Below are 27,795 nucleotides of genomic sequence, written 5' to 3' on the forward strand. Positions count from 1 at the left end.
GCCGCCTCCTCCCTCGCCGCCTCCTCCTTGGCCGCCTCATCCCTTGCCGTCCTCGCCGCCCCCTCCCTCGCCATCTCCTCCCCCGCCGCTTCCTCCCCTGCCGCCTCCCCCCTTGCCGTCTCGTCCCTCACCGCCTCCCCTCGCGCCTCCTTCCTCGCCGCCTCCTCCCTGAGCTGCGGCTCAACGGCGGCCTAAGGTACGGCCTCTCCCCCTCGAGAGAGGACCTCCACCTGACCGCGCCAGCGGGTGAAGTGGGGTGCGTCGCTGCCACAGCGACGTGGGCGTTTTAGCTCTCGGTGTAGATGGGCTTCGGGCCTGAGTGGGTGGTGCTAGTGTGGGAGGCTGGGGCAGGGACTCGATGGGCCTCTTCCTCTCCTCTTGACTAGTGGCGCTCCTCTGCGTGGCGGGGGCAGATGCCCTTGGGCTCTGTCTCCGGCCTGTTCCCTGTCTCCTCCTGTCGTGTCGTGGGTGTTTTGTTTCTTTTTTGAGAGCTAGCGGTAGGAATCCGGGCCCTGCTCCCCCCCCCCTCCCCGAGGGGAGATGAGAGCTAGGCCCCCCCCCATGACGAGCAGCGCCAGCTGCTGCCGAAGAAGATCGAGGCCTTCGCTGGGCGGCGCGTCGTCGCTGTCTCGGCTGGAAGCTGCCACAGCCTCGCCCTCGCCGCCGATGGCGCTGTTTATGCTTGGGGCGAGGGCGAGCACGGCTGCCTGGGCCACGGAGAGGACCTTTCGAACCAGCTGCTGCCCAAGAAGGTTGAGGCGTGGTCGCCGGGGCCGTGAGAAAGCCCGCGCAGTTGGACAAGGAGGGGATGGTCCGGCTTCTCGCGGGCTCAACGAGGAGAGGGTTTGGCTCGGCGTCACGGGCGTGGCGAGCCCGAGGGTGGGCGCGGCGGCGGCGATGGTGGCGAAAGCCGCGGCGGCGCCGAGGAGGCCGCGGCCGCTATGGAGGCCAAACCGCCGCGCCGCCGCTCGCGCCGCCTCGCCTCCGCCTCGACCGCCGCTCCCTCGCCAGACGCGCCGCCGCCCGCCCGCTTGCTCGACCTCCCCAGGGAGCTCCTCGAGCGCGCCCTCTCTCGCTGCGACAGCCCCGTCGACATCGCTCGCGTCGGGGCCGTCTCGCTCCTCTTTCACTCGCTCGCGGAGCAGGGCATCCGCTTGTGGGCGCAAGAGCGCGGCTTCGAGCTGCCGGCGCAGCCAGAGGACGAGAGCTGCGCCGTGCGGTGGGTGTGCTATTCGGCGTTGCTGCACGAGTCCAACCCGCCGGCGAGGGCGGCGGGATGCCACTACAGCAGCCTCTTCATTGACGGCGAGGGGCGGCTCTCGTCGTGCGGCTCGGCGCCGGACTACAACCCAATCCCCGGGCTGCTCGGCCACTGCGAGGGCGTGACGCGGCTCAACACACCGACCCGCCTCCCGTCGACGCTGGGTGACGAGCGCGCCGTGAGCGTCTCGGTTGGAGGTGGCCACAGCCTCGCCCTCACCGACGGCGGCGCTGTGTGGAGCTGGGGCGATGGAGACTATGGCACGTTGGGCCACGGCGATCGGCAGGACCAGGGGCAGCCGCAGAAGGTCGAGGCCTTTGGTGGCCAGCGTGTCATGGCTGTGACGGCTGGAGGCAGTCACAGCCTCGCCCTCACCGCCGATGGCGCCGTTTGGAGCTGGGGCTGGGGCAACTCTGGCTGGCTAGGCCACGGCGACCAGCAGCGGCAGCTGCTGCCGAAGAAGGTCGAGGCCTTTGCTGGGCGGCGCGTCGTCGCCGTGTCGGCGGGAGGCAACCACAATCTCGCCCTCACCGCCGGCGGCGCCGTCTGGAGCTGGGGCGATGGAGACTATGGCACGTTGGGCCACGGCGACCAGCAGAACCAGCTGCTGCCCAAGAAGATCGAGGCCTTTGCTGACCAGCGCGTCGTCGCTGTGTCGGCTGGTTACCAGCACAGCATCGCCATCACCGCCGACGGAGCTGTCTGGAGCTGGGGCAGTGGAGGCTATGGCAAGCTGGGCCACTGCGACCAGCAGAGCCAGCTGCGGCCGAAGAAGATCGAGGCCTTTACTGGACAGCGCGTAATCACTGTGTCGGCGGGAGGTAGGCACAGCCTCGCCCTCGCCGCCGACGGCTCCGTCTGTAGCTGGGGTCGTGGAGGTGATGGCCGGCTGGGCCACGGTGACGAGCAGCGCCAGCTGCTGCCGAAGAAGATCGAGGCCTTCGCTGGGCGGCGCGTCGTCGCTGTCTCGGCTGGAAGCTGCCACAGCCTCGCCCTCGCCGCCGATGGCGCTGTTTATGCTTGGGGCGAGGGCGAGCACGGCTGCCTGGGCCACGGAGAGGACCTTTCGAACCAGCTGCTGCCCAAGAAGGTTGAGGCGTGGTCGCCGGGGCCGTGAGAAAGCCCGCGCAGTTGGACAAGGAGGGGATGGTCCGGCTTCTCGCGGGCTCAACGAGGAGAGGGTTTGGCTCGGCGTCACGGGCGTGGCGAGCCCGAGGGTGGGCGCGGCGGCGGCGATGGTGGCGAAAGCCGCGGCGGCGCCGAGGAGGCCGCGGCCGCTATGGAGGCGGGAGCGGACGCGACATCATGTGTGTGGCTGCGTTGGCCTTTGAGTCTTGTGCGTGCCTTGGCTCTTGTGCGTGCTGCCGTGCGAAGAGGCTCTTGGCAGAGAGAGAGGCTATTCCAGAGGCTTCTGTAGTCGCGAGTTTGTGTGTGTTCGCGCGTCTTGCGAGTCAAAGAGGCAGTCAAAGGCAAATCATGTCGCCGACCGCCGGAGGAAACAAATCTCACGCCGGAATTTGGCTACGATTTTCTTTTTCTCGCGATGTCCAAACCGCCGCGCCGCCGCTCGCGCCGCCTCGCCTCCGCCTCGACCGCCGCTCCCTCGCCAGACGCGCCGCCGCCCGCCCGCTTGCTCGACCTCCCCAGGGAGCTCCTCGAGCGCGCCCTCTCTCGCTGCGACAGCCCCGCCGACATCGCTCGCGCCGCGGCCGTCTCGCTCCTCTTCCACGCCTCGCTCGCGGAGCAGGGCATCCGCTTGTGGGCGCAAGGGCGCGGCTACGAGCTGCTGGCACAGCCAGAGGGCGAGGGCTGCTTCGTGCGGTGGCTGTGCTTTGCCGCGCTCCTGCGCGAGTCCAACACGCCGGCGAGGGCGGCAGCAGGCGGTCGGCACAGCGTATTTTACGAGCTCTTTTCACGCGTGCTTTTGCCCACTCCGCGCCGCGATGCGCCCCCTCCCCCTCGCTTTTGCAAAATCCTGCAAAGGTGGGGACGTGTCTGTCCTCGACCCAGCCCTAGCTAGGCATGCATTCTGTGGTTTCTGTTTTACTCCTACCTGCGTGTGGCAAGTATGAAATCACCGTCGAGGACTAGTCGGCCGTCCGCTACCCTGCGCAATCGAATAATGCTTCGCGCCTTGATACTATCCAGCCTCCTCGCGGCCTCGGCGCGCGCGGCCTGCCCCACCTCGGCTGGCGACCCGATCACGACGTTCGACGGCGTCTCGACCCGCTACTGGCTTCCGAACGGCACCGAGACAGAGCTCTTCCGCTTGGGCGACATTGCTCTCGTGGGCACCGCCGGCCCGACGCCTGGCTACAATGAGTCCTTCGGCGAGTGGCTTCACGCCGTGCGGCTGATCAAAGAGGGGTCGGCCATTCTACACGTCGCCGTCAACCACACCGTTCGTCTCAACGAACCGCGCAACAACATGACCGCACTGCGCGCCCTGGCCGTCCGGCTTGCTGGAGCGGCACTGAATGGGTCCGGCAAGGAGGAGAGTGGAGGCGTATCCGTGTCGGTCGAGCTGGACTTGACGCACGCGGTCCCAGTCGAAAACCTCCGTGTAGCCGTTGGTGACCAGCTCGGACTCGTGATTCGCTCCTCTGTGGCGCGCAAGTTTGCAGACAAGGCGGAGCAGGCCAAGCACATCCACCTCGACCTCGAGTGGACGCACATCGCGCGCAGGGAGGAGGCGCGCGGCGTGCTGCCCGAGATCTGGGGCCTTGCGCCAATATCAGCGGCGACCAAGACCATGCTACATCCACCTTCCGGCCGCCGCTTGAACGACGAGGACTGCCCGCCCGAATCCAGCTCTCAGCGGGGAAGCACGTGCTGCTGCGACTTTTGCTGCTTTGGCACCTGCCCTAACCCGGACTATTTCGCCGGCACATTGCCCATCTGCTGCGGCCGCTGAGAAGCGCTGCTCGACGAGCACCACTTGACAGTGCACTGTGGGCGATAAAATACGGTGACCGCTATTACGTCTGGTTCTGGGCGATGGTGATGGGGATGTGGATGTGGGAGCAGTACATGTATTTGAGATGGTAGCCGTGAGCAGATCGCGTCGCAAGTGGCAAAGAGGCTGTCTTGCACTGCTGCAGTATCCATAACTGAGCCGGTAGGTCCGAGCCCCCCACGCGCCCCAGGCAGTGAGTGTGCACGGTAGAGCCGTAGGTTCGTTGTGTTTGAGCCATCAGATCCCCCAAGGTCGACGACCCCGCTCAGCCATGGTATCCGATACCTGGTACACACAGGCCGTCACGCCTCTACTCGGCGGCCAAGACGAAAGAAAACAAGTTTGCCCCGGACTCCGGCTCGGCCGACCCCCCTCAAACTCAGTTGCTACTCCCCGCGCCTGCGCCCCTCTAGAGTGTCGCCGATCAGCGCGGCGAACGCCGAGCCGGGCCGCCGCATCAGAGCAAGCTGCCACGGCCGACCGATTCGCCTTGGCGGTCGCCGCCTCCACCCCCCCCCCCCCCCCACAGCAGCCTCCGCCGCAGCCTCGGCGGTCGCCACCTCGGCGACAGCCTCAGCCAACGCAGCCTCGTCCTCTGCCGCCTCCACCGCCACTGCTGCCGCGCCCACCCTCGGGCTCGGCCCCGCCGAACCGAATCCTCTCCTCGTTGAGAGTGCCGCGAGAAGTCTGAGCATCCCCTCCTTGTCCAACTGCGCGAACCTCACTGCCCCGGCGCCCACGCCTCGATCTTCTTGGGCAGCAGCTGGTTCGACAGGTCCTCTCCGTGGCCTAGGCAGCCGCGGCGGCCCTCGCCCCAGGAGAAGACGGCGCCGTCGGCGGTGCGGGCGAGGCTGTGTTCGCCTCCAGCCGACACAGCGACGACGCGCTGGTCAGCCAAGGCCTCGACCTTCTTGGGCAGCAGTTGCTCCTGCTCGTCGCCGTGGCCCAGATTGCCGTAGGTTCCACCGCCCCAGCTCCAGACGGCGCCGTCGGCGGTGAGGGCGAGGCCCTGGAAGGATCCAGCCGACACAGCGACGGCGCGCTGGCCGGCAAAGGCCTCGACCTTCTTGGGCAGCAGCTGGCGCTGCTGGTCGCCGTGGCCCAGCTGGCCGTGGCCTCCATTGCCCCAGCTCCAGACAGCGCCGTCGGCGGTGAGGGCGAGGCTGTGCAGGTAACCAGCCGACACAGCGATGGCCCGCTGCCCCGCCAACGCCTCGATCTTCTTGGGCAGCAGCAGGTTCTGCTGGTCGCCGTGGCCCAGCTTGCCTAAGTCTCCCCAGCCCCAGCTCCAGACACTGCCGTCAGCGGTGAGGGCGAGGCTGTGGTATCCCCCAGCCGACACAGCGAGGACGCGCTGGTCAGCAAAGGCCTCCACCTTCTTCGGCAGCAGCTGGTTCTGCTGGTCGCCGTGGCCCAGCGGGCATTCGCCTCCATTGCCCCAGCTCCAGAGGGCTCCGTCAGCGGTGAGGGCGAGGCTGTGGTATGTTCCCGCCGACACAGCGACCGCGCGCTGGTCAGCAAAGGCCTCGACCTTCTTCGGCAGCAGCTGGTCCTGATCGTCGCCGTGGCCCAGGCTGCCCAATAATGCCCCAAAGGAGCCACTGCCCCAGCTCCAGACAGCTCCGTCGGCGGCGAGGGCAAGGCTGTGGCCTGTTCCCGCCGACACGCTCACGGCGCGCTCGCCGCCCAGCGTCGAAGGGAGGCGTGTCGGCGTGTTGAGCCGCGTCACGCCCTCGCCGTGGCCGAGGAGCCCTGGGACGGTTTCCGCTGAGCCGCACGACGAGGGCCGCCCCTCGCCAACGATGAAGAGGCTGTGCCAATTGCCTGCCGCCGCCCTAGCCGGCGGGTTGGACTCGCGCAGCAGCGCAGCGAAGCACAGCCACCGCACGGCGCAGCCCTCGTCCTCTGGCTGCGCCGGCAGCTCGAAGCCGCGCTCTCGCGCCCACAAGCGGATGCCCTCCAGTGCAAGCGAGGCGTGGAAGAGCAGCGAGACGGCCGCGACGCGAGCGATGTGGGCGGGGTCGCAGCGAGAGATGACGCGCGCGAGAAGCTCAAGGGGCAGGTCGGTGAGGCGGGCGGGCGGCGGCGTGCTTTGCGAGGAAGCGACGGAGGAGGCGGGGAAGCGGCGCGAGCGGCGCGAGCGGCGCGGCGGGGTGGACATCGCGAGGAAAAGAAAAGTCGTGTAGGAATCGTGTGTTTGGTGTCATGTTGTGTGTGCCTTCGCTTGTTCCTATTAACAACGAAGTCCAGCAGAAAGCCGCGAGATACTTTTTTTATCCTTTGGCCGCGTTGGGTAGGCCGGTGAGATTGCTAGAGGTGGAGCAAGCTGCTCTAGCCTCACATGTCACTTCCTGTCGTCTGTTGTTTGAGTTGTGCCCTTGTTTGTGCCCTTGGCACCGTGGAGTGCTGGGGGTGGCGACAGGGAGGATGTGGCCCTGAGTTATGTGTACGCCGACTCAGGGTGTGTGGCAGCCAGCTGGCTGTGTGTCTTGTGAGCCTGTTTGTGTCTGTGTGTCGCTCGTGCGTGTCGTCATCATCTGTCCAGCGTCCACCCATACCGCGTTGGTGTCCAGTCCGAGCCTGGCTGTTCTTCACCTTTCTACCTACCTACTGTTGGGTAGCGACAGTCGGGGGGGCGCCGCTGCTCGGCCAGCGAGTCGTGGTCGGCGGGCTCTCCTCCCGCCCCGCCCGCGCTAAACGGGCAGCGGGCGTGGCGCGGAGCTTCGAGGGCGGGCGGTACGCTGTAGGGCGGCGGGCGGGTCAACGCGACGTACGAGAGAGACGAGGTGAGCGGCCTCGCGCTGCTGATGAACGCCGCCCGCTACGGCCATGAGCGGGTGGTCGAGTTGTTGCTGCGTCACGGCGCGGAGATCAACCTGCAGAACAGCAGCGGCTGCACCGTGCTGATGATCGCCGCCCAGGATGGCCACGAGCGGTTGGTCGACCTACTGATTCGGCACGGCGCGGAGATCAACCAGCAGAGCAGCGACGGCTGCACCGCGCTGATGCTCGCCGCCTTCTTCAACCACCCCGCCGTCGTGCGACGCTTGCTGCGGGCGGGCGCAGCTGCTGCGGCGCGCAATGTTGACGGCAAGACAGCGCTGCAGATGGCCAAGGAAAAGGGCCACACCGAGTGCTTGTGCGCCCTCGAGGAGCATGCGGCAGCGGAGGCGGCGGCTGCGAAGGCGGCGAGGGGGGCGGCGGAGGCGGAGGCGGCGGAGGCGAGGGAGGCGGAGAGAGCGGCGGCAGAGGCGGAGGCGGCGCGGCATGCCGAGGCGCTGCTGGCAGAGGAGGAGGCGGAGAAGGAGGCAGGGCGCGCGAAGGAGAGCAAGAAGGGGAAGAAGAAGAAGAAGAAGGGGAAGGGCGGCGGGGGCGGCGCGGGGCCGTCGCAGGAGCCCGAGGATGAGGCAGCGCTGGCGGCTGGAGAGGAGGCGGAGTTGGCGGCGGCGCTAGAGGAGAGCGCGAGGCTGGAGGAGGAGAGGCGGGCGCCCGACGAGCAAGTGTCGTCCTCTTCGGCTGCAGAGAGGCCGCCTCCGGTGGAGGAGGAGGAGCCGCCGGCCGACTTCATTTGCCCGATCACAACCGAGGTGATGAGCGACCCGGTGACGGCGGCGGATGGGCACTCATACGAGCGTTCAGCGATCGAGCGCTGGCTCGCGACCAAGTCGACAAGCCCTCTTACGGGCGAGGAGCTCGAATTCACTCGGCTCTTCCCAAACCACACACTCCGCCGGATGATCCGACAGTGGCAAGAAGCCGCTCGCGCCTGACACGCTTGTGGCGGGCTGGGGCGGACTGAAGTCACTGGTCAAATCTCAAATCGTTGAGTCGCCGACCACACCCACAAAGAACCCTGCACAAAGACCGCAGGGCGGGGACCTGTTCCTTTTTACCCATCTCCTAGTAGACTGCCGGTTTTATTTATTTATTTATGAAGCTTCCCCGTGCGCGGGTTACCCCGCACACGGGTCAGCCTGCCAGCCACGTATCCACGCAAGCGTGGTCCGCGCGCATGGCATACAGGCGTCCGCCAGACAGCGCAGAGGCTAGGCGACCGGGGAAGGACTAGCTCAAGGGCAACATGCTACTCGAGTAGAAAGAGAACTCGTGTTCACGGGCCTCTCGCGATGTCTGCCCCGCGGCGCCGCTCGCGCCGCCTCGCCTCCTCCGCCTCCGCCGCGCCCTCGCCAGACACGCCGCCGCCCGCCCGCCTCCTCGACCTCCCCACCGACCTCCTCGTGCGCGTCGTCTCTCGCTGCGACCCCGTCGACATCGCTCGCGTCGCGGCCGTCTCGCTGCTCTTCCACGCCTCGCTCGCGAGGGAGGGCATCCGCTTGCGGGCGCAAGAGCGCGGCTTCGAGCTGCCGGCGCAGCCAGAGGGCGAGGGCTGCGCCGTGCGGTGGCTGTGCTTGTCTGCGCTGCTGCGCGAGTCCAACCCGCCGGCGAGGGTGGCGGCCGGCGAACGGCACAGCCTCTTCATCGTTGGCGAGGGGCGGCTCTCGTCGTGCGGCTGTGCTCACGTCCCAGGCCTGCTTGGCCACGGCGAGGGCGTGACGCGGCTCAACACGCCTACGCGCCTCCCTTCTTCGCTGGGTGAGCGCGCCGTAAGCGTGTCGGCTGGAGACGCGCACAACCTCGCCCTCACCGCCGACGGAGCTGTCTGGAGCTGGGGCTATGGAGTCTGCGGCCGGTTGGGCCACGGCGACGAGCAGAGCCAGCTGCTGCCGAAGAAGGTCGAGGCCTTGGTTGCCCAGCGCGTCATCGCCGTGTCGGCTGGAGTCATGCATAGCCTCGCCCTCACCGCCGACGGAGCCGTCTGGAGCTGGGGCAATGGAGCCTTTGGCCGGTTGGGCCACGGCGACCAGGAGGACCAGCTGCTGCCGAAGAAGGTCGAGGCCTTGGTTGACCAGCGCGTCGTCGCCGTGTCGGCTGGAGGCATCCACAGCCTCGCCCTCACCGCCGACGGCGCCGTCTGGAGCTGGGGCGATGGAGACTACGGCAAGCTGGGCCACGGCGACGAGCAGCGCCAACTGCTGCCCAAGAAGGTCGAGGCCTTCGCTGGGCGGCGCGTCATCGCTGTGTCGGCTGGATATAGCCACAGCCTCGCCCTCACCGCCGACGGAGCTGTCTGGAGCTGGGGCAACAGCTACTTTGGCCGGCTGGGCCACGGCGACCAGCAGAACCAGCTGCTTCCCAAGAAGGTCGAGGCCTTTGCTGGGCAGCGCGTCGTCGCTGTGTCGGCAGGAGCGTACCACAGCCTCGCCCTCTCCGCCGACGGCGCCGTCCGGAGCTGGGGTCGTGGACGCTTTGGCATGTTGGGCCACGGCGACCAGCAGGAACAGCTGCTGCCCAAGAAGGTCGAGGCGTTGGCGGGACAGTGCGTCGTCGCTGTGTCGGCGGGAGGCAACCACAACCTCGCCATCACCGCCGACGGCGGCGTCTTTACTTGGGGCAAGGGCGAACACGGCTGCTTAGGCCACGGAGAGGACGAGTCGAACCAGCTGCTGCCCAAGAAGGTCGAGGTGTGGGCGCAGGGGCGCTGAAGAGTGCTTGAGTACGACGTTCACCTTCTCAGAATTCTTTTTTACAGCGGCCTGCTCCTGCTCTCCTTAAAATCCCTGTGTGGTGGCGGCGTGCCGTCTTCCCACCCTTCTATTGGGCCGTCTGTTTTATTTTTTGTGCAGGTGTGAACAGCAGCTCCTGACCACGGCGCCGCAGGCGCCTGTAGTATGTTGATAGGTCCCCCTCAAAGCTCACAGGTCTTGAAAAAAAACTGTTCAGTTATCAAAGGCAAAACATGACGCTCTGCGGTTGGTGCACCCCTCACACTGACACTCCCCTCATCCCTTACCCTTGGCTGAGCACATCTACCTGCGAGCTAGTCTCTCCGCTTTCTCTCCCCTAGTCATCCGCCCGCGCCGCGCGCCATCTAATGGGCGTCTAGTGCAGCCACTGACGGCACTATTCCAAAGGAGCGGTCGATGCCTCGCCTAGAGTTCGGGTGGACTTGCGCACTGCTTAGCCCTGAGGGGGGAGTGTGTGTGAGGTGGTGTAATGTTGTCCCGTTTCAGGCGGCAGGTCAGGGGATTAGCCGGGAGGATTCGGCAGCTCAGCCGGGGGCTGAGCGTCTGCAGGCAGCCTTCCGCTCGCGCCGAAATTCACAGCCCTCCCGGGCCGACGGGGTGCTCCTTGGATCGGGCCCCGCTCCCCGCTTTTCCTGTACCTGGACTGTCCGGGTCAGGAGGGTGAGAGTATTGGGTGGGCGAGGGCAGTACATCTGGCGGGTGGCGATTGAGGGACAGCAAGTGGGTGTTGATTGGGGGGTCAATGGGCGCGCGGGCGGCGCTTCGTCCTGGGCGAGCAGGGGCAGTGGTTAGGAGTCTTGGGCCTGGAGATATGAGGATTGTCGAGATGTCATGCGAGAGCGGTAGGTGGGCTAGCGAGGCTGGAGAGTGGTGTCCGAGGGACAATCTATGGTGAGTCGTCAGTTGGGGCGCGAGACGCGCGGGATTCATTTTCATACAATATAGGGTGCGCTGATTTGTGAGCTGAGCAATGCCTGCAGGGCTTGCGGCGGGGAGTGGGCGGCTTTGTTTTGGTCGAGTGGTCTGGGGTTCGAGCCCGGCCGGGCGAGTAGCGCGGAGCGCTCGCGGCGCAACGCGCGCGTGCGTGTGAGCGTGCAGGGAGCGAGCAGGTAGTGAGCAAGTGAGCGAGGGAGCGAGGGAGCGAGGAAGCGTGGGAGCGGCGCGCGAGCACCGGATTTTTTTGCTGTGCGAGTCGAGTTCGTGGCCGGTGCGCGGGAAGGAACTCCAACTCGCCGAAAACCCGCGCAACCGGCCGATTGTACGACCGAGGTCGCTGATTATACGACCGGAGGTCGCAGAGCCTTGGCGACGCGACGCGCACGTCGCCAAGGAGTTCGTAAAATGTCAGAGTTTTTTTTTCTCACAGGTCTTGAGGTCTTCCCGCGACACGAGCACACGACGCGCAGCGCAGGAGCCGGCTCCCGGCTCTCCGTTCTCCTTTTACGTTTGGGTGCGCCTGCCTGCACTAGAGTAGGCTCTACGTCGGCGTCCTCCGCCCGCTCGCTCTCACGCTCTCCGGCGCGCCCCCCGCCTCGCGCTCCTCGATGTGCCGCGCGGACACCGCCATGTCGAACGCCACCTCGAAGAGCGCGTTGTCGTTGGTGACGCGGCTCGGCAGCGCCTTGAACTCAACGACAACCAGTCAGCATCGTTTGAACATCAGAGAGCAGCTTGGGCCGAAGAGTCGGAGAGTTTTAAGTAAGTAACTGAGTAATTAATTAACTGAGGGCCCAAGGTCAGTCGACCAGAGCCTCGCCGTGCAACGCGCTCTCTCGGGCAATCTCGGGCAATCTCGGGCCAACTCGGGCGATCTCGGGCGATCTCGCCTTGAGCGCGTCGACCAGAGCCTCGCCGTGCAAGGCGCTGATCGCAGGCGCCTCCACGCGCAACACGGCAAGCGCGAGCGCAAAGACGATGCCCAGATGGCCGTCGAGCAAGAGGTTGTCCATGATGCGCGGGGCCTACACGAAGGCTCCACGAAAGGTCTAGGAAAGGTCTAGGGAAGGTCTAGGCTGTCCATGATGCGCGGGGCCAGGTCGCCCGGCGCCGGGTGCGCGCCGCCGACACACATCGTCTGGAACCACGCCGTCGCGTAGAGGCCTACGTAAGACCATGCAATACTGAGTAGAACTGAACGATGTGCCGTTGAGACGTCGCGTAGAGGCCTAGGTAAGATCATGAAATGCTCACTCGATGAAATGGGGTGATTCCTCGTTGCGCCGGCGCGTGCAGGCCGGGGAGGGTGAAGCGGGTCGGGTCCGCCTCGCGCCTGGGGAGAGACGGGGGAGAGATGAGGAGAGATTTTGGGAGATATTGACGTAGACGGGCCGCCTCGCGCCGCATCGCCGCGTAGTCGCACTCGTCCAACCCGAGGAACGTGCCGAGCGCGCCTAAATGCGCGAGATCGCCCGAGATTGCCCGAGATTGCCCGAGATTGCCCGAGATTGCCCGAGATTGCCCGAGATTGCCCGAGATTGCTCGAGGTTGGCCGGAGGTGTGTCTGGCCCGAAGAACGGCGCTGTCGACGTGGCGGGGCGAGGAGGGTATTCTCGTGCAATCTCGTGCAACCTCGTGCAACCTCGTGCAATCTCGCGCAATCTCGGGCGATCTCGGGCGCCGTCGATGTGGGCGGCGAGGAGCGGCATCCGCTTGCGCAGCAGCGCCTCCCAGCAGTCGTAGCAGTGGTGCAGCAGCGGGAAGCCGTCCTCGAAGAGGCGCGCCAAGCCGCACACGTCCAGCAGCGTGGCCAGCACCCAGAAGGCGTCCTCCTGGGGAGAGAGGGGGGAGCTCTGAGCGAGAGATGGGGAGATGTGGCCCGCACCCAGAAGGCATCCTCCTCCGCGAGGTGCAGCAGAAGCACCGCCGCATAGGAGGACATGCCTGACTCGTACAAGACGACACCCGTGACGACTCAAGCATCGAGAGGCACGCCGTTGCGGAAGACGACAGGAGGGCCTAAGCAATGGAGAGACGGCATTCAAGACTCAACGGCTCATAAAAGCGCCGCCGCAGAGGGCGACGTGCCCTGCGTGTAGCCGAGCGCGCGGTTGTGGCTCGCGTACGCGCGGAGGACGCGGCCGAGTGCCGCCTGCCCTTAATTCGCCGTAATCAGCCTCAATTTCGCCTTAATTGGCCTTAATGAAGGAGGACGCGGCCGAGTGCCGCCTGCCCTTAATTCGCCGTAATCAGCCTCAATTTCGCCTTAATTGGCCTTAATGAAGGAGGACGCGGCCGAGTGCCGCCCGCCCGTATGGTAGGGTAAACTGCTCCACACACACGAGGTGGTGGGGTAAGGGCCAGGCTAGTCCCTCGCGTCTCCACGTCTGACGACAGGAGCTGGCGCGGCACTAAAGGTGCAAGGCCCGGCGCGCGTGGGTGGGCGTGTGTGTGCCTGCCCGTCGCCGCGGCCGCGCCGAAAGTAGATGTGCCCGCCCATCGTGCGCGGCACGTCCTAATTAGTCATTGATTAACTGTTAAGTAACTGCTAATGAGCTCGTGAAGCCCATCGTGCGCGGCACGTCCTTGGCGATCTGCTCGAAGCAGCGGCCGCCCTCTTCAGCCCGGCTCGCGCACAGCGTCGCATACAGCCCGTCCACACGGAAGCCCGGTGGCGCTCGCGCCGCCGCCATCGCCATCCAGACGCGCCCCCGCACGGCAGCCGGCACGCCGCGGCGGACCTTCTCGGTGAACCTCGGTGAATCTCGGTGAATCTCGAACGTTGCTCACTCACGCCTCTAGCACGCCGCGCCGCGCCGTCTCTCGGTACTTGTCGGGAAAGCGCTGATCTCGGCGAATCTCGGCAAATCTCGGCGAATCTCGGCTCATCTCGGCGAATCTCTCAACACAGCGCACCTTCTCCTTGTACCGTTCGGGCCTCGACTGCGAAAACGCGCGCCACGCCTAGTGTCGTTGTCTTGTGGCTCTGTGTGTCGCTCCTGTGTGTGTGGCCGTCATCGCCCGTCCCGCGTCCACCCATACCGCGCTGGTGACCCAGCCGTTGGTCGGACTGTGCCTCGCCTTCCCATCTATCTGTCTACGCCTTGGCCGAGCCGACACGCTTCTGCCACTTTCGGACGTCGGCGGACTCTCGGAGCGCGTCCGAGCGGCTGGGCGTGCGGGTCGCGAGCTGCTCCGGGGTGACGATGAAGCCTGGTGCAGATCAGTGAACGGATCATGCAGATCCAACTGATCAATGCGGCTCCGGGGTGGCGATGAAGCCGTTCCGGTCGATGAGCGGTGAGAACACGGCCTATTCATTAGTCTCATTCATTGTTCATTGTTCATTGTTCATTATTATGAAGCCGTTCCGGTCGATGAGCGGTGAGAACACGGCCTCCACGTCCTCCTTTGCCGAGCAGAGGAAGTCGCAGGCCTGCTGCGGCGTCGGGCGCGAGAGCCGACGGCCGCCGCCGGCGAGGGCGACGAGGCGCGCGCCCGGCCGGAGCTCAGACGAGGTGCTGGCGAGCGATCCGGGCTCGATCGAGGCGACAGTCGCCATGCCGCCGTCGGGCGACGCGGTGAGCACCAGGCCGAGCGGCGTGGAAGGCAGCGGCTTCGTCCAACGGCAGCGGCAAAGCTCGCTCAGCGGCAGGTCCGCGTCGACGTCGCCCTGCGGGGCCACGAGAGGGTCGGCAGCAGGCACGGCGTGCGGGGCTGAGACACCGCAGACCTCACCGAGAGGAGCGAGACGAGGTCGGCGAGCAATTCCTCCTGTGTTCCTCCGCTCGGCCCGGCGGCGCCAGCTGGCGGGAGCCACCTCGCCTGATGTGCTCGCCCGCGGTGCGCCATCGACCCTGGGACGGCGACGAGCGATGAAGGCGGTGGACTTCGGCAAAAAAGAATTTTTTCAAGCCACGCCCTCGCACAACACTGGGCACGGGGCTAGCGCACCACACTCCTCTCCTTAAAATCCCTGTGTGGTGGCGGCGTGCCGTCCTCCCATCCCTCCCTTGGGTTGTCTGTTTGCTTTCTTTCTTTCTTTTACTGGGCACGGGACTGGCGCGCACTGGCACTAACACAGGTACACCACGGGAGCCGCCTAAGCGACTCCTGCGAGGGTGGCGAGGCACTTAGCTCCGTGCACCCGCCCACCCCCGCCACAGGCAAGCTCATTCACGACCTGCTCTGCGATGGCCGTGTGAACGACTGAGATGCGCTGCTTCTGCAGCCCCAGCCAGCTCTTGGTGGTCCAAGTCACCTCATCGAGGTACTGGGCCCGCGTCAGCTTGTTCTGTAGCACGTCCGCCGCTCTCCGGAGGATCTCACGGACCCCCTTTCCGAACCCGCCGAACGATTCGAACAGCAGCAGCTGCACTTCGACGCCCTTGTCTTCCCTGGCGTAGCGATAATCCCCGCCGTAGGACGGTATGCGGCGGTCGCCGCCCACCACCCTGCTTGTGCAAAAAAGAATTGAAAAACAGAACTCTCTCTACCGACACAGGTTCGACACAGGTACCAAAAGGAGCCATACGTATTCTGCAAAGGGGTGTGAACGGAGAGAGCAAACTCCTGGCAGCTCCCACAGTCGAAATGTGCGCCAGCTGCCCGCTCACCTGTGTCACGCCGCCGCGCACGCACCTCGCTATGTGCTCGCGCGAGCTCCCGCCCGAGCCTCCAGCTCGGTTTCCCACTGCTGCGGAGCCGATCGCTTTTCCTCGGCGCTCGCGTCGAGCCGAGCTCTCGGCACTCTACGGCGGGCGTCGCTGTGCGGGGCGCCCGTTTCCTGCTGGCCCGAGCGGAAAGCTCCACGTGCCCGCGCGAGCTCCGGGCCGAGCCTCCAGCTCGGCGTCCCACTGCTGAGGAGCCGATCGTCGTCCGTCGGTGCTCTCGAGGAGCCGAGCTCCTTGGCCTGCGGCCGGCGACGCTGCAGGACGGCGCGCGCGCACCCCCCCCTCCCTCACCCGCGCGCTCTTCCGCCGGCGGCGCACACGCACCCCTCGCCCCGGCGCTCTTCCGCGGCGCAGCCCCCCCCCCCCCCTCCCTCGATCTCGCGGCGAGAGCACGAGCGCGCCGTCCCCCGGCGACGCGCCGCCACGCTCTTCCTTAGGTCGTCCTCCGAGATATCGGTGCCGGACCGGCGGGGCGGGGGCGGGGTGGCGTCGGAGCAAGTGTCTCGGCCTTCGGTCGACGGAGCGGCGACCCGCGAGTACGCTTCGTGGGCGCCCGACGAGGGTGGTGCTGCTGTCGCTCTGCCGCGTGCGCAGGCGTGCGCAGGCGTGCCGAGGTCTCGCGACGGCACTCAGCCCTTCGCTGGGCGTGTGGGACGCCGGGTACGACGAGCACGGCTTCTGGTCCGTCGAGGCTGCCCGCGCGGCGCGCGACGCGGCGGCGGCGCTTGCGCTGGACGCCGCCGACGGCGGCGCGGGGGCGGCGCGGGGGCGGCAGGCGCGGGGGCGGCAGCCGGCCCAGCGGGTCGCGGCCCTCCGCCCCCGCGGCGTCGTTGGAGGGCGAGCACCTCGAGTACCTACGGCGGCGGGGTGCGCCGTGGGGCGAGCCGCCCGTCGCGGGCGCCGCCGCGCCGCCGGAAGGGGCGAGGCGGCGAGCGAGGATCGTCGACTTTTGGCCGGGGGGCGCTCTCGACACTTACCGGCTGAGGTCACGTCGTCGGGCGCGTCGACGGGCTGGTTGGCCATGGTCCGCACGGCGGGGCGGCTGCGCCGCCAGGACTCGCGCGTCGCTGCACGCGGCCTGCAGAAGGAATGACAGCTCGGCGGCAAGGCTTTTCTTGCGCCGGGACGGCTAGGCTTTTTGTGAGACGCCGCTCGCGGAAATCGAGGAAGGCTGGGACTTTTCTTTTCTTGGGAAACGGGAGTGTTGGTTTAGAAGAGGCTGGCCAGCGACTGGACACACCGGCATGGGGGGACGCAAGCAAGGACGGGGATTGGAGGTTGTAGAGAGATTTAACTTTTAAGCACAGCTCAACGAGGCGAAATAAAATTAGAAAGAAATGTACTCCCTCCCTCCCTCCCTCCCTCTCTCTCTCTCTCTCTCTCTCTCTCTCTCTCTCTCTCTCTCTCTCTCTCTCTCTCTCTCTCTCTAAACCGTCTCACTCAAAATCTCTCTCTTTCTATCTCGGCTCTCTCTCTCTCTCTCTCTCTCTCTCTCTCTCTCTCTCTCTCTGTCTCTCTCTCTCTCATGTCTCAAAATCTCTCTCTCAGAAGCGGAGCACACACGAAGATCGAAGTCGGCACAACAAAAATCCCCTTTGCAGCCAAGCCTCCAAGGCACCTCATTTTCGTTCGCTTCTCCCTCGGGCCAAAGGAATTCACTATTGTGACCCCGTCGGCAGTTACGCTCAGTCGACACCCCGTGATGGAAGCCTCCATCTACCAACCATCCTCTTGACCAGAGACACCTCACATGACCCCACGCACGGTCTCGTCCGTGCCTCGCCGGCCGGCGAGATTGCTAGAGGTAGAGCAAGCCTGCTCTAGCCTCGCACGTCACTTCCTGTCGTCTGTTGTTTGTTTGTGCCCTTGTTTGTTTCTCTTGGCACCTTGGAGTGCTGGGGGGGGCGACAGGAAGGATGTGGCCCTGAGTTATGTGTACGCCAACCCAGGGTGTGTGGCAGCCAGCTGGCTGTGTGTCTTGTGAGCTTGTTTGTGTCTGTGTGTCGTTCGTGCGTGCCGTCATCATCTGTCCTGCGTCCACCCATACCGCGTTGGTGTCCAGTCCGAGCCTGGCTGTTCTTCACCTTTCTACCTACCTACCTATCCTCTGGGCAGAGTACTCCCAGTACATGCAGATGTTACGCTGCTTCTGCGCCCCAGCCAATTCTTAGTGGTCCAAGTCACCTCATCGAGGTATACTGGGCCCGCAAAAAAGAAAAGTGGCCGCCCGCATGTGTGTGAATAATACATGTCTCTGCTCGTCTTCCTGCTCCTCGCTCAGCCGGGCGGCAAAACGGGTGGTGCTGAGGCGTCGCCGCCGGAGCAGCTTGATCGCCTGGCTGCGATGCCAACGACACCGGCACCGACACAACGTGCAGCAATCTGTATCGCCGGCCAGTTTCGATCTTTCCGTGCCACCCAGCAGTCCATCCGTACCTTTGTGCTCGGCGCGTTCCCAGCAGCGGACACGTTTCTCTTCGTGAACCTGCAAGACTCCGGCAAGGGTGGAAAGGCGACGCACTCACATGCCGAGCTGAAGCTGATCGCAAGAGCACTCTCAGCCACAGCTGTGCGCACATACCAGCAAGCGACGTATGATTTGCAGTCGAGCCAGTGGAATGCCGGGAAGTGCGCGTGGAAAGCAAATGGCCAGCGCGAGGGAGTCAATTTCTGGTCTGTGAAGGAGTGCTTCAGCGACGTTTTTGCGCATGAACGGGCTCACGGCATGCTCTATACTTGGGTGGTGCGCACTCGGCCTGATACAATGTTTGCTGCAGTAACACGAGAGGCGATCCGCACTGCTGTGCTTCTCGCAACGCCCGGGCGCAGTGGGCAAGCTTGGATCCACCGTGGCACCGCATCTGACGCATTCTGCGTTCTAACGAGAGCAGCAGCGGAGGCGTACGCAGGCACCTACGAGAGCGCACGAGCAAACTGCAGTGGGCTGCCTACGCACAGCGTGTGCTCGGCCGCGCGGATGGGGGTGGGGGCCGTGGAGATGGCAGCTGAGTGCCTCTTCTATCGCAATCTGGTACGGGCCAGCGTGGACGTGGTGTTCGACGAGCGAATGCACCCGGTAATCACGCGGCTGGAGGATAGCCCATGGGACAGCCCTGGCGGAGGCGGAAGCCGAGTGGCGCTACAAGGTCGGACGCGGCATGGCCGAGAAGAGCTGCCTGCCCTGCTGGCCGCTCCTTCTGCTCAAGCTCTCGGCGCCTGCGAGTTTAAGCTCTCACCAAACGCCAGCCTGTCGGGCGCAGGCAAGGCGTGGGAGTACTACCACTTTCTGATCGACTTCCTCCCGCGAATCTTCCAAGCGACTCGGCGCTGCAGAAGAGCGCACATCCTCGCCCCTGCTCGAGAGGACCACACATTCCTTGTGGCCCACCCCTCCCACACGGCGATGGACCACACGCTCACCCTCGAGGCCGTCTTGAGCACCAGCGTGCGCATCGATGAGGCGGACGAGGCAACGCTCTTGCGCTCGGGCGCGGAGCTGATACCCTTCCCCGCCACGAGGTTCCCTGTGGGCGTCAACATCGAGAACGACTCGGCGCTTTACCAAGAGCTGCGTCAACGGGTGCTGCACGAGCTGCTGCCGGACTCTGAGCGCCCCCTGTCAACCGAGCGCTTGCACGTTGTGCTCATACAGCGATCCATTCCGCTGGGGTCGCTCAGGGGATGGGCGACCGGCAGCGCGAGGCGGCACCTCCCGCCGCGCTTCTTCCAAGAGGCGAGGGAGCATGCGCATGCCCGCCGCTACCACCTCAGCGTCGTGAAGCTCGAGAACATGGGGTTCTTGGAGCAGGTATGGGCATTCTCGGCCGCGCACGTCGTGGTTGGACTGCACGGGGCTGGGCTTGCGAACATCCTCTGGTGCAAACCGCGTGCGCTCGTCATCGAGGTTGGAAGGAACGGCAGGCCGTGCTTCCTCAACCTGGCGACCACGCTGGGCCTGAGGATCAAGAGCCTCGACGTGCCTCCACACGGCTGGTCGCGACTCGACTTTGGCAGGGTGGGCGCTGAGCTTGACGCTTTAATCGAGTCCGGAGAAGCACAAGCCACCTGGAAGCCAGTTGGCAGCCCTGATGCCGCCCCTGATGCCGCTCAAAGAAGGCACCAGGTTGCTGCACCAATCCACTTAGCAGGGGCGACCGTGGGATTGGGCGGTGCACCAGCAGCTCAGGGCATGCAGCGCCATTTGAACGCCTCGCGAGTCGCGGAAGCGTTCAATACGACGCTTGTTTGCCTCATCGGCACGGTTCGTGGCGGGCACTGGGCGTGGGATTCGCTGCGACACAAGGTCTTGGCGCCGCTTCAAGCTGACCTCGCCGTGCTCCTATCGTTCAGCGCAGTCGTCGGCGGCGCGTTGACTCCCAAGCACGTGTGGCGCATGCCGGAGTTTCGAGATTGGGCAGACGCGATCGAGGAAAAGCTTGGTCGCGGTTGGGACGCGAGGGTGAAGCTGCGGGACAATGTCTGGGGACCGCTGAGTGGCCACAGAGGTTCGGGCGCGATCACATTCTTTTCCCGTCTGGTGCTCAAGAGCTACCTGGACAGCCTGGTCGGGCACGTGTACGATCAAGTCATCGTCACTCGATGGGACCACGTGTACACCTGCGCCCATCCCCGCCTTGCGTTGCTGCCGGGTGCGGTTTATGTGCCGGAGAAGGAGGGATACGGCGGCGTCACTGACAGGCACACGGTGTTCGCGTTTCGCGACCGTGAGAGGGTCTTGGGGGTGCTGCAATGGCTTGTGCACCACGACTCTCCCGAGCTGAAAAGCCCCGAGCGCGCGCTGCAGCACTTCTACCACGCAAGTGGTCTCAAGGTGCACACCTTTGGGAGGACCATGTTCATCGTGGCGCGAAGAGGCGTAGATGAGAGCAGATGGCGCAGGCCGAACCCCGAGTGGAATTGCCACAGAAGCCCCATCGATGGCATGGTTGCCCTGAAGTACGTGCAGGAGTACGCCGCCGCCATGCGGACGTGTGCGGCAGACGCAGACTCTGTGTGCCCTTTGTATGAACGGTTCAAGCGGAGCTTGACAGGGCTCCACGCACGGCCGGGGTACCTCAGTAGACTCAGGCGTAGGGGTGAGGCTGAGGGCAAGCGCCTCGGAAGTAAGATCCCTTGGCGATCTGGGTCGCGCATTTAAACGAAAGGACGCACAAGTATCTGATTAATTCGTAAGAATCGCATGTCGCATCATTGAGCTGCACGGTATATGGGCGTGCGCATGCGATACTTAATTTATTCTTATGGTGCCTCTACAAGTACAGCGTACACAGCGTACAGCGTACAGGTGGGTCCGGCTCCCACCTCCCATACCGGCACCAACTTGATTCGTAGATGCGCGTCTCACGGCCGGACCGCGGGACGGGGAGGGAGGGGGGTGGATCCGTAAATCCGTAAGTCCGTAAATCGTGTAACAAAAACCACGAGAGACTCCCCCGCCGCACCCAGCTACAAGGTAGGCAGAGACACAGCACTCGCGACACGCTGAGAAGCAGGCTGGCCTCTCCAATGCTCGCGCAACGCTGTCTGGCGTCGTCGTCGAGTGCGGCGAGCTCGGCGGCGCCATCCATGAAGTTCGACATCGTCGACGGCCCCCACGCCGCATACACCTTCGTGCGCACCGCCTCAGCCAGAAAGCAGCCGTCATGGTGCAGCAGCATTGGCACGTTGCCCGCCCAGCCCGCATGCGACACGTTGGAGTCGCTCTCGGCGGCGGCGCGGCGGTGGACGTCGTTGGTGACGTAGTCATTGTACGTCGCCCGCAGCGCCGTCCCTGAATTCCAGAACGGCTCGTCGCTTATGTCGGCTGCCCCCCTCGGCAGCAACGCACGCACCACACCACGCACGTCCTGCGCCCAGGCGGCCTCGTCGTGCGACGCTAGCCCCTCGACGATCACGATGCCGTGCTCGAAGTAGGCCTCGAAGAGCGCGCGCAGCTGGGCAGGTTCGCCTCCCGCGCCGCCGATCGCCGAGAGAGCGAACCGACGGGGCACAAACCCCTTCGCCGCGCTCCACGGCTCTGCTGTCGGTCGCGGCTGGTGCAGCGGCAGGAGGGCACTGCCCGGATACGCAGCTTGCAAGGCCATCTTGGCGCGAACGGTGTCGTCGACCTCGTCAGCGTGGGCAGTGACGCGCGCCCACCAGTAGGGCGTGCGGCGCAGCACCCGTTCTACCATCGGCACGAAGAATTCGGACGGCAGCGACGGGTAGTCTGGGTCGAAGGCCGCCTGGTCCACCTCGCAAAAGTTGACGGTGGCGTTGAAGTGCGGATGGCTGGCGAACATTTGGCGGGGCAAATCCTTCTCTACGGGGTCGGCGCCCCACGCATGGCCATAGTGGTAGAATTGGAATACCTCGTGGTGCGCCAGCAGCCACGTCGTGCGCGGTGTCACGTACGGCCGCAGGATGCTGGCCACCACCTCGCCGTGAGCGTTCGGCACCATTAGCTCGCCTATGTCGTGGAGGAGTGCGGCCACGACAAGCTCCTCGCTCGCCCCGATGCGAAGCATCCTCGTCGCCATCTGCACTCCGTGCTCGTGCAAGTCGACCACAACGTTGGGTGCCTGGCCGCGCTGCGCATCGAGGAGGCCAAGGAGGCGCTCTGCGTGCCGGCGTGGCTCCTGCAGCTGGCCGAACGCGTCGTCGACGAGCAAGGCGTCTTCGCGACTCATCGCCCTGAGCGATCTGAAGCCGCCCGCCCCATCGTCCCCCGCCGCGGCCAACACAACCGTCCACAGATGCGCTAGCCGCACTGCCCTGCATTTCGGGGGATTCCAGGCCCAACCACCCGCCCTTTTTGCATTTCGGTGAGTATAATACGGGATCATAGGGAGCGAGGATTGGTGTGACGCGATCCACGCAGGCGTGTTTTCTGGCGGCCGACCGTCAGTGCACGGAGTTGCCCCTTCTCCGACTGCCCCGGCTAGTTCCCGAGGTCGTCGGGTGTGACCCCTGCGTCCCCCGAGACCTAGCGCGGGTGGGTTGGAAGGGGGCTCGCTGCAAGGAAGGGCGGTGTAAGAAGCCGATCCCCGTAGTCCGCCTGGACCACCAAGAACTGGCTAGGGCTGCAGAAGCAGCGTATCTCAGTCGTTCTTCACACGGCCATCTCGCAGAGCAGATTGTGAATGAGCTTGCCTGCGGCGAGGGAGGGGGGCGCCAACTACACGAGATGCAATCCTACCCGAGATTACCCGAGATTACCGGAGATTGTCCGAGATTACCCGGTACTACTAATACTGTGTGTGTTTGCCCGTGCGCACGAGTCAACCACCCGAGATTCAATATTTCCCGAGATTACCCGAGATAGCCCGAGACTACTCAAGGTCTAGAACGCACACACCCTCCGCGTCCTCTCAGCTTTTGTCCCGTCTCTACTGACTCTTCTCTGTTTACCCGTCTTGTTCTTTCCCCTTGGAGCCCTACGCCGCTTCCCCTCAGCCTTCTCTTCAGTCTCTGCACACACACACAACCCTTCCCCCCAACGCGGCCTGAACCCATCCCGGGGGCACCATTCCCCAGGAGTTGCGCGCCGCCAGCAGCGTTAATGCTGGCGTCGGTCCGCTCCGCACTCGCCTCTCACCCTCGCGCCGCCGCCGCGCTCGCCGCCCTCTGCGGTTCCATTTCTGGCCTTTGGTTCGGCGTTTGGGTCGGCGTCGCCGCCGGGCTGCGCCTACGGCTCTCGCCGCCAGTCGCGCACCCGCCGGGCTCCGAGGCGAGCTAGCCGATGCGGTGTGGCGAGACACACGGGCGGTCTCACTTGGCCTCTACGCATCAGGCGCACGAGATCGAGACTCACATCCGCGAGACGCAGCCGCCGGCAAACCTCCTCGGCATCGGCGTCGCCGAGGTCGACGAGGGCTCGCTCGCGCTGCACGCGCCGCTCGAGCTCAACCACAACGTGCATGGCACCGCGTTCGCCGGCAGCCTCTACTCGGTCGGCGTGCTCGCATCCTACTACCTCGGCCGCTAACCCTAACCCTAACCCTAACCCTGACCCTGACCCTAACCCTAGGTCAGCGTGCTCGCATCCTACTACCTCGGCCGCGCTTGGGTGCGGAGGCAGCCGCACGGGTCGCTGCCGCCGCAGCTGGAGCTCGTTGCAAAGGCGGGCAGCATCAGCTATCGCAGGCCGCTCAAGGGGGAGAGAATCATCGCGCGCTCGCAGCTGCCAGCAGAGGCGGCGCTGCGAGAGTTTGCGCACCGCCTGCGCTCCTAGAAGCGGAGTACGTATTCATGTCTCCCAACCAGCCCTCGAGAGACACGCATTCCGGTGTATTCGACCGTGTTCCGCTGTATTCACGGTCTTCCTATCCGTTGTCTTCACGCGGTGCTCTCAATACGCTGCACAACACCGTCTTCCCGCCCCGACGCTGGCGTATTCAGCACGCAGGCCTGCGCTCCGCCGGCAAGGCGAGCTGCCAGATTGGCGGAATGGTGCTCGGCGACGCGGACGGGAAGCCGGCGTGCGAGTATAGCATCGAGGCGGTGTGCCATGATGGAGGCCGCTCGCAGGTGTGAACGGCGCCTCTTCACGGGGCTGCGGCTGTGAACCTTAGGTGTGCGCCTACGTCAAGGACGCCGCCGCCGCCGCCTCTCCCGCCGCCACCTCTCCCGCCGCCACCTCTCCCGCCGCCTCTCCCTCCGCCGCCAGCTCCTCGGCCGCCGCCGCCGCCGCCGCCCGAGAGCCTCGCGCGCCCGGCCGCTCCGCGTCGCTGGCAGAGGCGGTGGCCTCCAAGGTGGTTGCGGACCGGGCGGCGGCGGGGGCACACGGGCCGGAGGGGCGGGAGGGGGTCGAGGTGTGAGAGAGCTGTTTTGGGGGTCCGCCCGCAGGATCTCGCGGAGCCCGCACAGGCGCTCTGGACCCATTTCCGGCATTTGTTGTGAGTCTGTGGGCGGTGCAGTCTCTTTTATGACATTTGCGGAGAGGCGGTGCCCCTGCCCGGCAGCGGCGCAGACGGAGTTTTTATAGGAGCGAGAGAGAGGATGCAGCTAACGAAGCAAGTTCGAAGTGGAGATGGTACACACACCCCTTACACCTCCGCGCCACACCGCACACGCGGTCGCGGAGAGTTTTGCGACACTAACTTTCACATTTTCTTTCACGGCACCGCAGGAGTCATTCCTCAGTGTCAGCAGGTCTCCGTAGCGCTAGGCGGCCGGGAGCGTCCAGGAGGTCTCGCCGGAGGTTGCGTGGTAATAGTACTCGCGCCCCTCGGGCGATGTCGCGCGCCTGTCCAAGAGCGGCCCGGAGGTCAGATGCGGTGCCGATTCCTGCTGCGTCGATTGCTGTGCCGAGTCACTGGTCTCGGAGGTGTTCAAGGCACACGCAGCTGTCTCTCTCGTGAACCTGCACAGATGCATGCACATGCACATGTGTTGGGCTTCTTGGAGGTGGAGCAGGGAGGGGGAGGGAGGGAGGAGGAGGAGGAGGAGGAGGGAGGAGGAGGAGGAGAGGGAGGAGCAGGGAGGAGGAGGATCACCACCGCTCGAGCCGTGGTTGCGCTGCCGCTCGGGGTAGGAGGGGGGCATCTAGGCTCACGCGCTTCCACCCCTCGGGCAGCGGAGGACCCACGCCTGGTGGCGGGCCCTGCGGTGGCGCGCCCCACGCAGCGCCGCCCGCCTCGCCGCCGCCGCCGCCGCCGCCGCCGCCGCCGCCGCCGCCGCCGCCGCCACTGCCGCCGTCCGCCGCCGTGCTGCCTGGCTTGAGCGCCTCCATCGTGGCCCGCTTGGCTGCGATCTCGCCCTCTAGCTCGCGCACGCGCTCGCGGCACGCGTAGAAGAGCCGCTCCGTCGCCGCCTTGTCCTCAGCAGCCATGCAGTCATACACCTCGCGGCCAAAGGACTCCTTGATGCCGCCGATCTTGCGCTCGATGAGCACAATCTGCGCGCAGGGCCGGCGCGGTCAGCCGAGCGCGCTACTGCGGCAGCGGAGTGCCCGTGGCTGCGGACCTCTCCCTTGAGCTTCGTCGACTTTGCAAACGCCTCTGTCTCGTTTGCGGCGCGCTTGAAGCCCATCGTCATCTTGGCGAGGCCGCTGCCGATGCCCTCCTTGGCCTTCTCCTGCCAGTCGGCGTGCGCCATGCTGGGCCTTGAGCGCCTTGTGCCTTCGAAAAAAAGAATTTTAGGCGTTTTCCAAAGAGAATTTTCCAACAAAGCGGGTCGCACAACACGATTCACGCGACAGGCAAGGCACGGGCGACGGCTTCCTCAGAAGCCGTCGTCCTCACCGTAGCCGTCGTCGGACCCCCAATCAGAGGGACAGGGTCGAATCCCGTGGTGCTCGCCGAAAAGACCATCCCCATCCCACTCCCCCTCATCCCACCCCCCCCCCCCACCCGCGCGCCTACCCCGCCGATGGCCGGTGGGGCGCGCTCTCGGCGGTCCCCTGCAGGTGAGGGAAAGGCACAACACAGCGAACAATGGGCGTGCCCATTCCGGAGTGGTTCGATCCCACGCAAACCCGAGACGGTGACGAGAAGCGTTCCGGTGATCTCAGGCCCAGTGAGGTAGTGCACCGGTCTAACTCGGATCCTGCTGAACAAGTTCCTCTTGTAGCTCGATCGGTCACACCGCCATCGCCGTCGGGGAGAGGGGGGACGACACTGCTTCGGCAGCGTGCACCTCGATCCTGTACCGTGTTTGTTATGACCCACCCCAATGAACACACCAGTGAGGGAGGGCGAGACGATCGAGGGGTCCCGTACCATGCGGAATCGACCCTATCCAGTGCTCAAGTGCTCAAGCTTAGAGAAGAAGGCGAGGCGCGGGTCGAGTACCTCTACTACAACCTCAACTCCGACGGCGAGCTGCTCGTGCTGCAACACGAGGCGTACCTCGCGTCGATGCGCGAGGTCGCCTTCACCTTCACCACGGCCGACACACACGCAAAGAAATGAGTTTGTGTCTTGTTCCGTCCGATTGTTGGGGCTAACCTCGGAATGTAACACCAGAATGGCTGTGCTGGCTCCTTCACAGCCATCTTCCTAAGGATGGCTGAGCTAGCTGCAGTGCAGCCACAGTCTAATGGCTGCAATACACACACGGCAGCCATCGCACATACGCCGGCGGAGAGGGCGAGGGCGGTCTGGTAGAAGCGTTGGCCTGGTATGGGAGGGGACACGCGCAGAGTGAGGCGTATGTCAGCGGCGTAGGACGAGAGATGTGTGCCACATACCGCAAAACGCGAGCAGGACGAGCACAGCGAGAGCGTCGACGAGGGGAGGCGGTAGGTCGTCGAACGTGCGTGGAGGCAAGTCCACTGGAGGGCGAGGGAGGCGCGCCGGGAGGAGCGGAGGGTGGAAAGACGCTTGAATTTGGGTACAATGTATATACATACGTGGCCCCAGCGAGTTGTTAGAAAACCTGCAAGTCGTTGCTCTCGGCGCTGAGCCGCTGTACCGATGTTTTCTTTTTTGCTGTCGTAGTACTGTTCTTTTTTGTTACGTACGGGTGGTACGGGTGGAAGAGAGCGATCTGTCGTTACTCTACCGAGGCCCGACTAACTAACATACGTGCATGCATGCCCATCCACCCGCATACCACACGACCATCCTATGTTACATTCTCCGACTGGTACTGCTGGCGGTACTGGAACTGGTGTCAAGCTGTCACGACCCGTTTGTCGTTAGTGTGACCAAGGGTTATTGGCCCGCCGCCGTGAGTTCCACACGCGGGCCCACGCGACAGCAACACAGAGAACGACCACCGCTAGAAGCAGGCCGAGCCGAACTGCCAGCCATGGCATGGTTGCAGGCACTGGCACTGCAAACAAGCTTGCAATGATTGCTGGCACGCCGAGCGGCCATATCAGCATAATCACCAGCGGGTTGCGCAAAAAGAGTTGAAAATAGGCCTGATCCGACGGGTTGAGCCACACGGATGCATGGACGAATGTCATTGTGCAGAAGGCGTCGGCAGCCACGTTTAGGAGCGCGCGCCACTTTGACCGCTGTGAGAGGAAGGTCCGCTCGCGCAAAAGCGGCCACATGCCTGCTATGACAATGACGCAGCGTAAAATGCACCCTGCGAAGGCTTCGAGCAGGTTGTCGCACGAAAGCGATCCGGAGGCATACCGGTACTGACTGCCAAAGGCAACCATGAAGCTTTCCGGGGCGATGTTGACGGCGAACACGGCGAGCCCGAGGACCGCCGCATACAAACGGTTGAATAGCCACACTAAGAAGCGATGCGAACCCGCGTTCCCGACTGTAGCCGATTCCTCCGATTCCTCCGCGAGAAGAGCCGCGATTGCCGCGCCCACCTCCTCGCGCTGCTCAACAGGTAAGAGAAATAGCGCGAGGAGGTTATCGATAAAGGTGGCAAATGTGATTGCGAGCCCATCGAGCAGGAATTGGGTGCACGTCTCAT

At 65.0% G+C, this 27,795-nt stretch overlaps 7 protein-coding genes across 7 annotated transcripts; 4 read left to right on the forward strand and 3 right to left on the reverse strand.

The window, feature by feature from the left end:
- Positions 1-7,765: 7,765 nt before the first annotated feature.
- On the forward strand, positions 7,766-7,975 carry EMIHUDRAFT_60225 (hypothetical protein; the record flags this gene model as incomplete). The annotated part of the gene is made up of 1 exon (XM_005761237.1): positions 7,766-7,975. A coding segment is annotated over one exon (210 nt), but the record flags the coding sequence as incomplete, so codon positions are not given.
- A 3,304-nt stretch (positions 7,976-11,279) lies between these two features.
- EMIHUDRAFT_631951 (hypothetical protein) lies at positions 11,280-14,624 on the reverse strand (the record flags this gene model as incomplete). The annotated part of the gene is made up of 12 exons (XM_005761251.1): positions 14,477-14,624; positions 14,105-14,411; positions 13,842-13,951; positions 13,655-13,702; positions 13,324-13,479; positions 13,194-13,253; positions 12,827-12,890; positions 12,639-12,682; positions 12,381-12,570; positions 11,835-11,902; positions 11,629-11,763; positions 11,280-11,423 (listed from the first exon to the last, which is right to left on the reverse strand). Exons 1-12 carry the CDS (start codon positions 14,588-14,590, stop codon positions 11,280-11,282), a joined length of 1,440 nt encoding a protein of 479 aa, XP_005761308.1. The 5' UTR covers positions 14,591-14,624.
- A 689-nt stretch (positions 14,625-15,313) lies between these two features.
- On the forward strand, positions 15,314-16,720 carry EMIHUDRAFT_438240 (hypothetical protein; the record flags this gene model as incomplete). The annotated part of the gene is made up of 2 exons (XM_005761238.1): positions 15,314-15,675; positions 15,849-16,720. Coding segments are annotated over 2 exons (1,058 nt in total), but the record flags the coding sequence as incomplete, so codon positions are not given.
- A 3,057-nt stretch (positions 16,721-19,777) lies between these two features.
- Positions 19,778-20,621, forward strand: EMIHUDRAFT_358766 (hypothetical protein). The gene has a single exon (XM_005761239.1). The coding sequence runs from the start codon at positions 19,805-19,807 to the stop codon at positions 20,567-20,569; it is 765 nt and encodes a 254-aa protein (XP_005761296.1). The 5' UTR covers positions 19,778-19,804; the 3' UTR covers positions 20,570-20,621.
- A 49-nt stretch (positions 20,622-20,670) lies between these two features.
- Positions 20,671-22,100, reverse strand: EMIHUDRAFT_217176 (hypothetical protein; the record flags this gene model as incomplete). The annotated part of the gene is made up of 2 exons (XM_005761240.1): positions 20,671-20,733; positions 20,904-22,100. The coding sequence occupies 2 exons, from the start codon at positions 22,098-22,100 to the stop codon at positions 20,671-20,673; spliced, it is 1,260 nt and encodes a 419-aa protein (XP_005761297.1).
- Positions 22,101-22,972: 872 nt separating this feature from the next.
- EMIHUDRAFT_217177 (hypothetical protein) lies at positions 22,973-24,312 on the forward strand (the record flags this gene model as incomplete). The annotated part of the gene is made up of 6 exons (XM_005761241.1): positions 22,973-23,116; positions 23,204-23,362; positions 23,516-23,619; positions 23,844-23,913; positions 24,150-24,224; positions 24,259-24,312. The coding sequence occupies 6 exons, from the start codon at positions 22,973-22,975 to the stop codon at positions 24,310-24,312; spliced, it is 606 nt and encodes a 201-aa protein (XP_005761298.1).
- A 53-nt stretch (positions 24,313-24,365) lies between these two features.
- Positions 24,366-25,525, reverse strand: EMIHUDRAFT_453005 (hypothetical protein). The gene is made up of 3 exons (XM_005761242.1): positions 25,378-25,525; positions 24,972-25,309; positions 24,366-24,658 (listed from the first exon to the last, which is right to left on the reverse strand). The coding sequence occupies exons 1-3, from the start codon at positions 25,507-25,509 to the stop codon at positions 24,577-24,579; spliced, it is 552 nt and encodes a 183-aa protein (XP_005761299.1). The 5' UTR covers positions 25,510-25,525; the 3' UTR covers positions 24,366-24,576.
- Between the last annotated feature and the right edge of the window lie 2,270 nt (positions 25,526-27,795).

Source organism: Emiliania huxleyi, assembly GCF_000372725.1.
Source record: "Emiliania huxleyi CCMP1516 unplaced genomic scaffold EMIHUscaffold_72, whole genome shotgun sequence".
NCBI lineage: Eukaryota > Haptophyta > Isochrysidales > Noelaerhabdaceae > Emiliania > Emiliania huxleyi.

Bases quoted from the DNA above. Each gene is read 5' to 3' on its own strand.
- EMIHUDRAFT_358766 (XM_005761239.1), top strand. From the start codon at position 19,805: ATGCCGGAGTTTCGAGATTGGGCAGACGCGATCGAGGAAAAGCTTGGT.
- EMIHUDRAFT_453005 (XM_005761242.1), bottom strand. From the start codon at position 25,509: ATGGCGCACGCCGACTGGCAGGAGAAGGCCAAGGAGGGCATCGGCAGC. The intron at 25,310-25,377 runs GTCCGCAGCCAC...CCCTGCGCGCAG, and splicing joins CGACGAAGCTCAAGGGAGAG to ATTGTGCTCATCGAGCGCAA. The intron at 24,659-24,971 runs GCGCGTGAGCCT...GCTCTTGGACAG, and splicing joins CCGCTGCCCGAGGGGTGGAA to GCGCGCGACATCGCCCGAGG.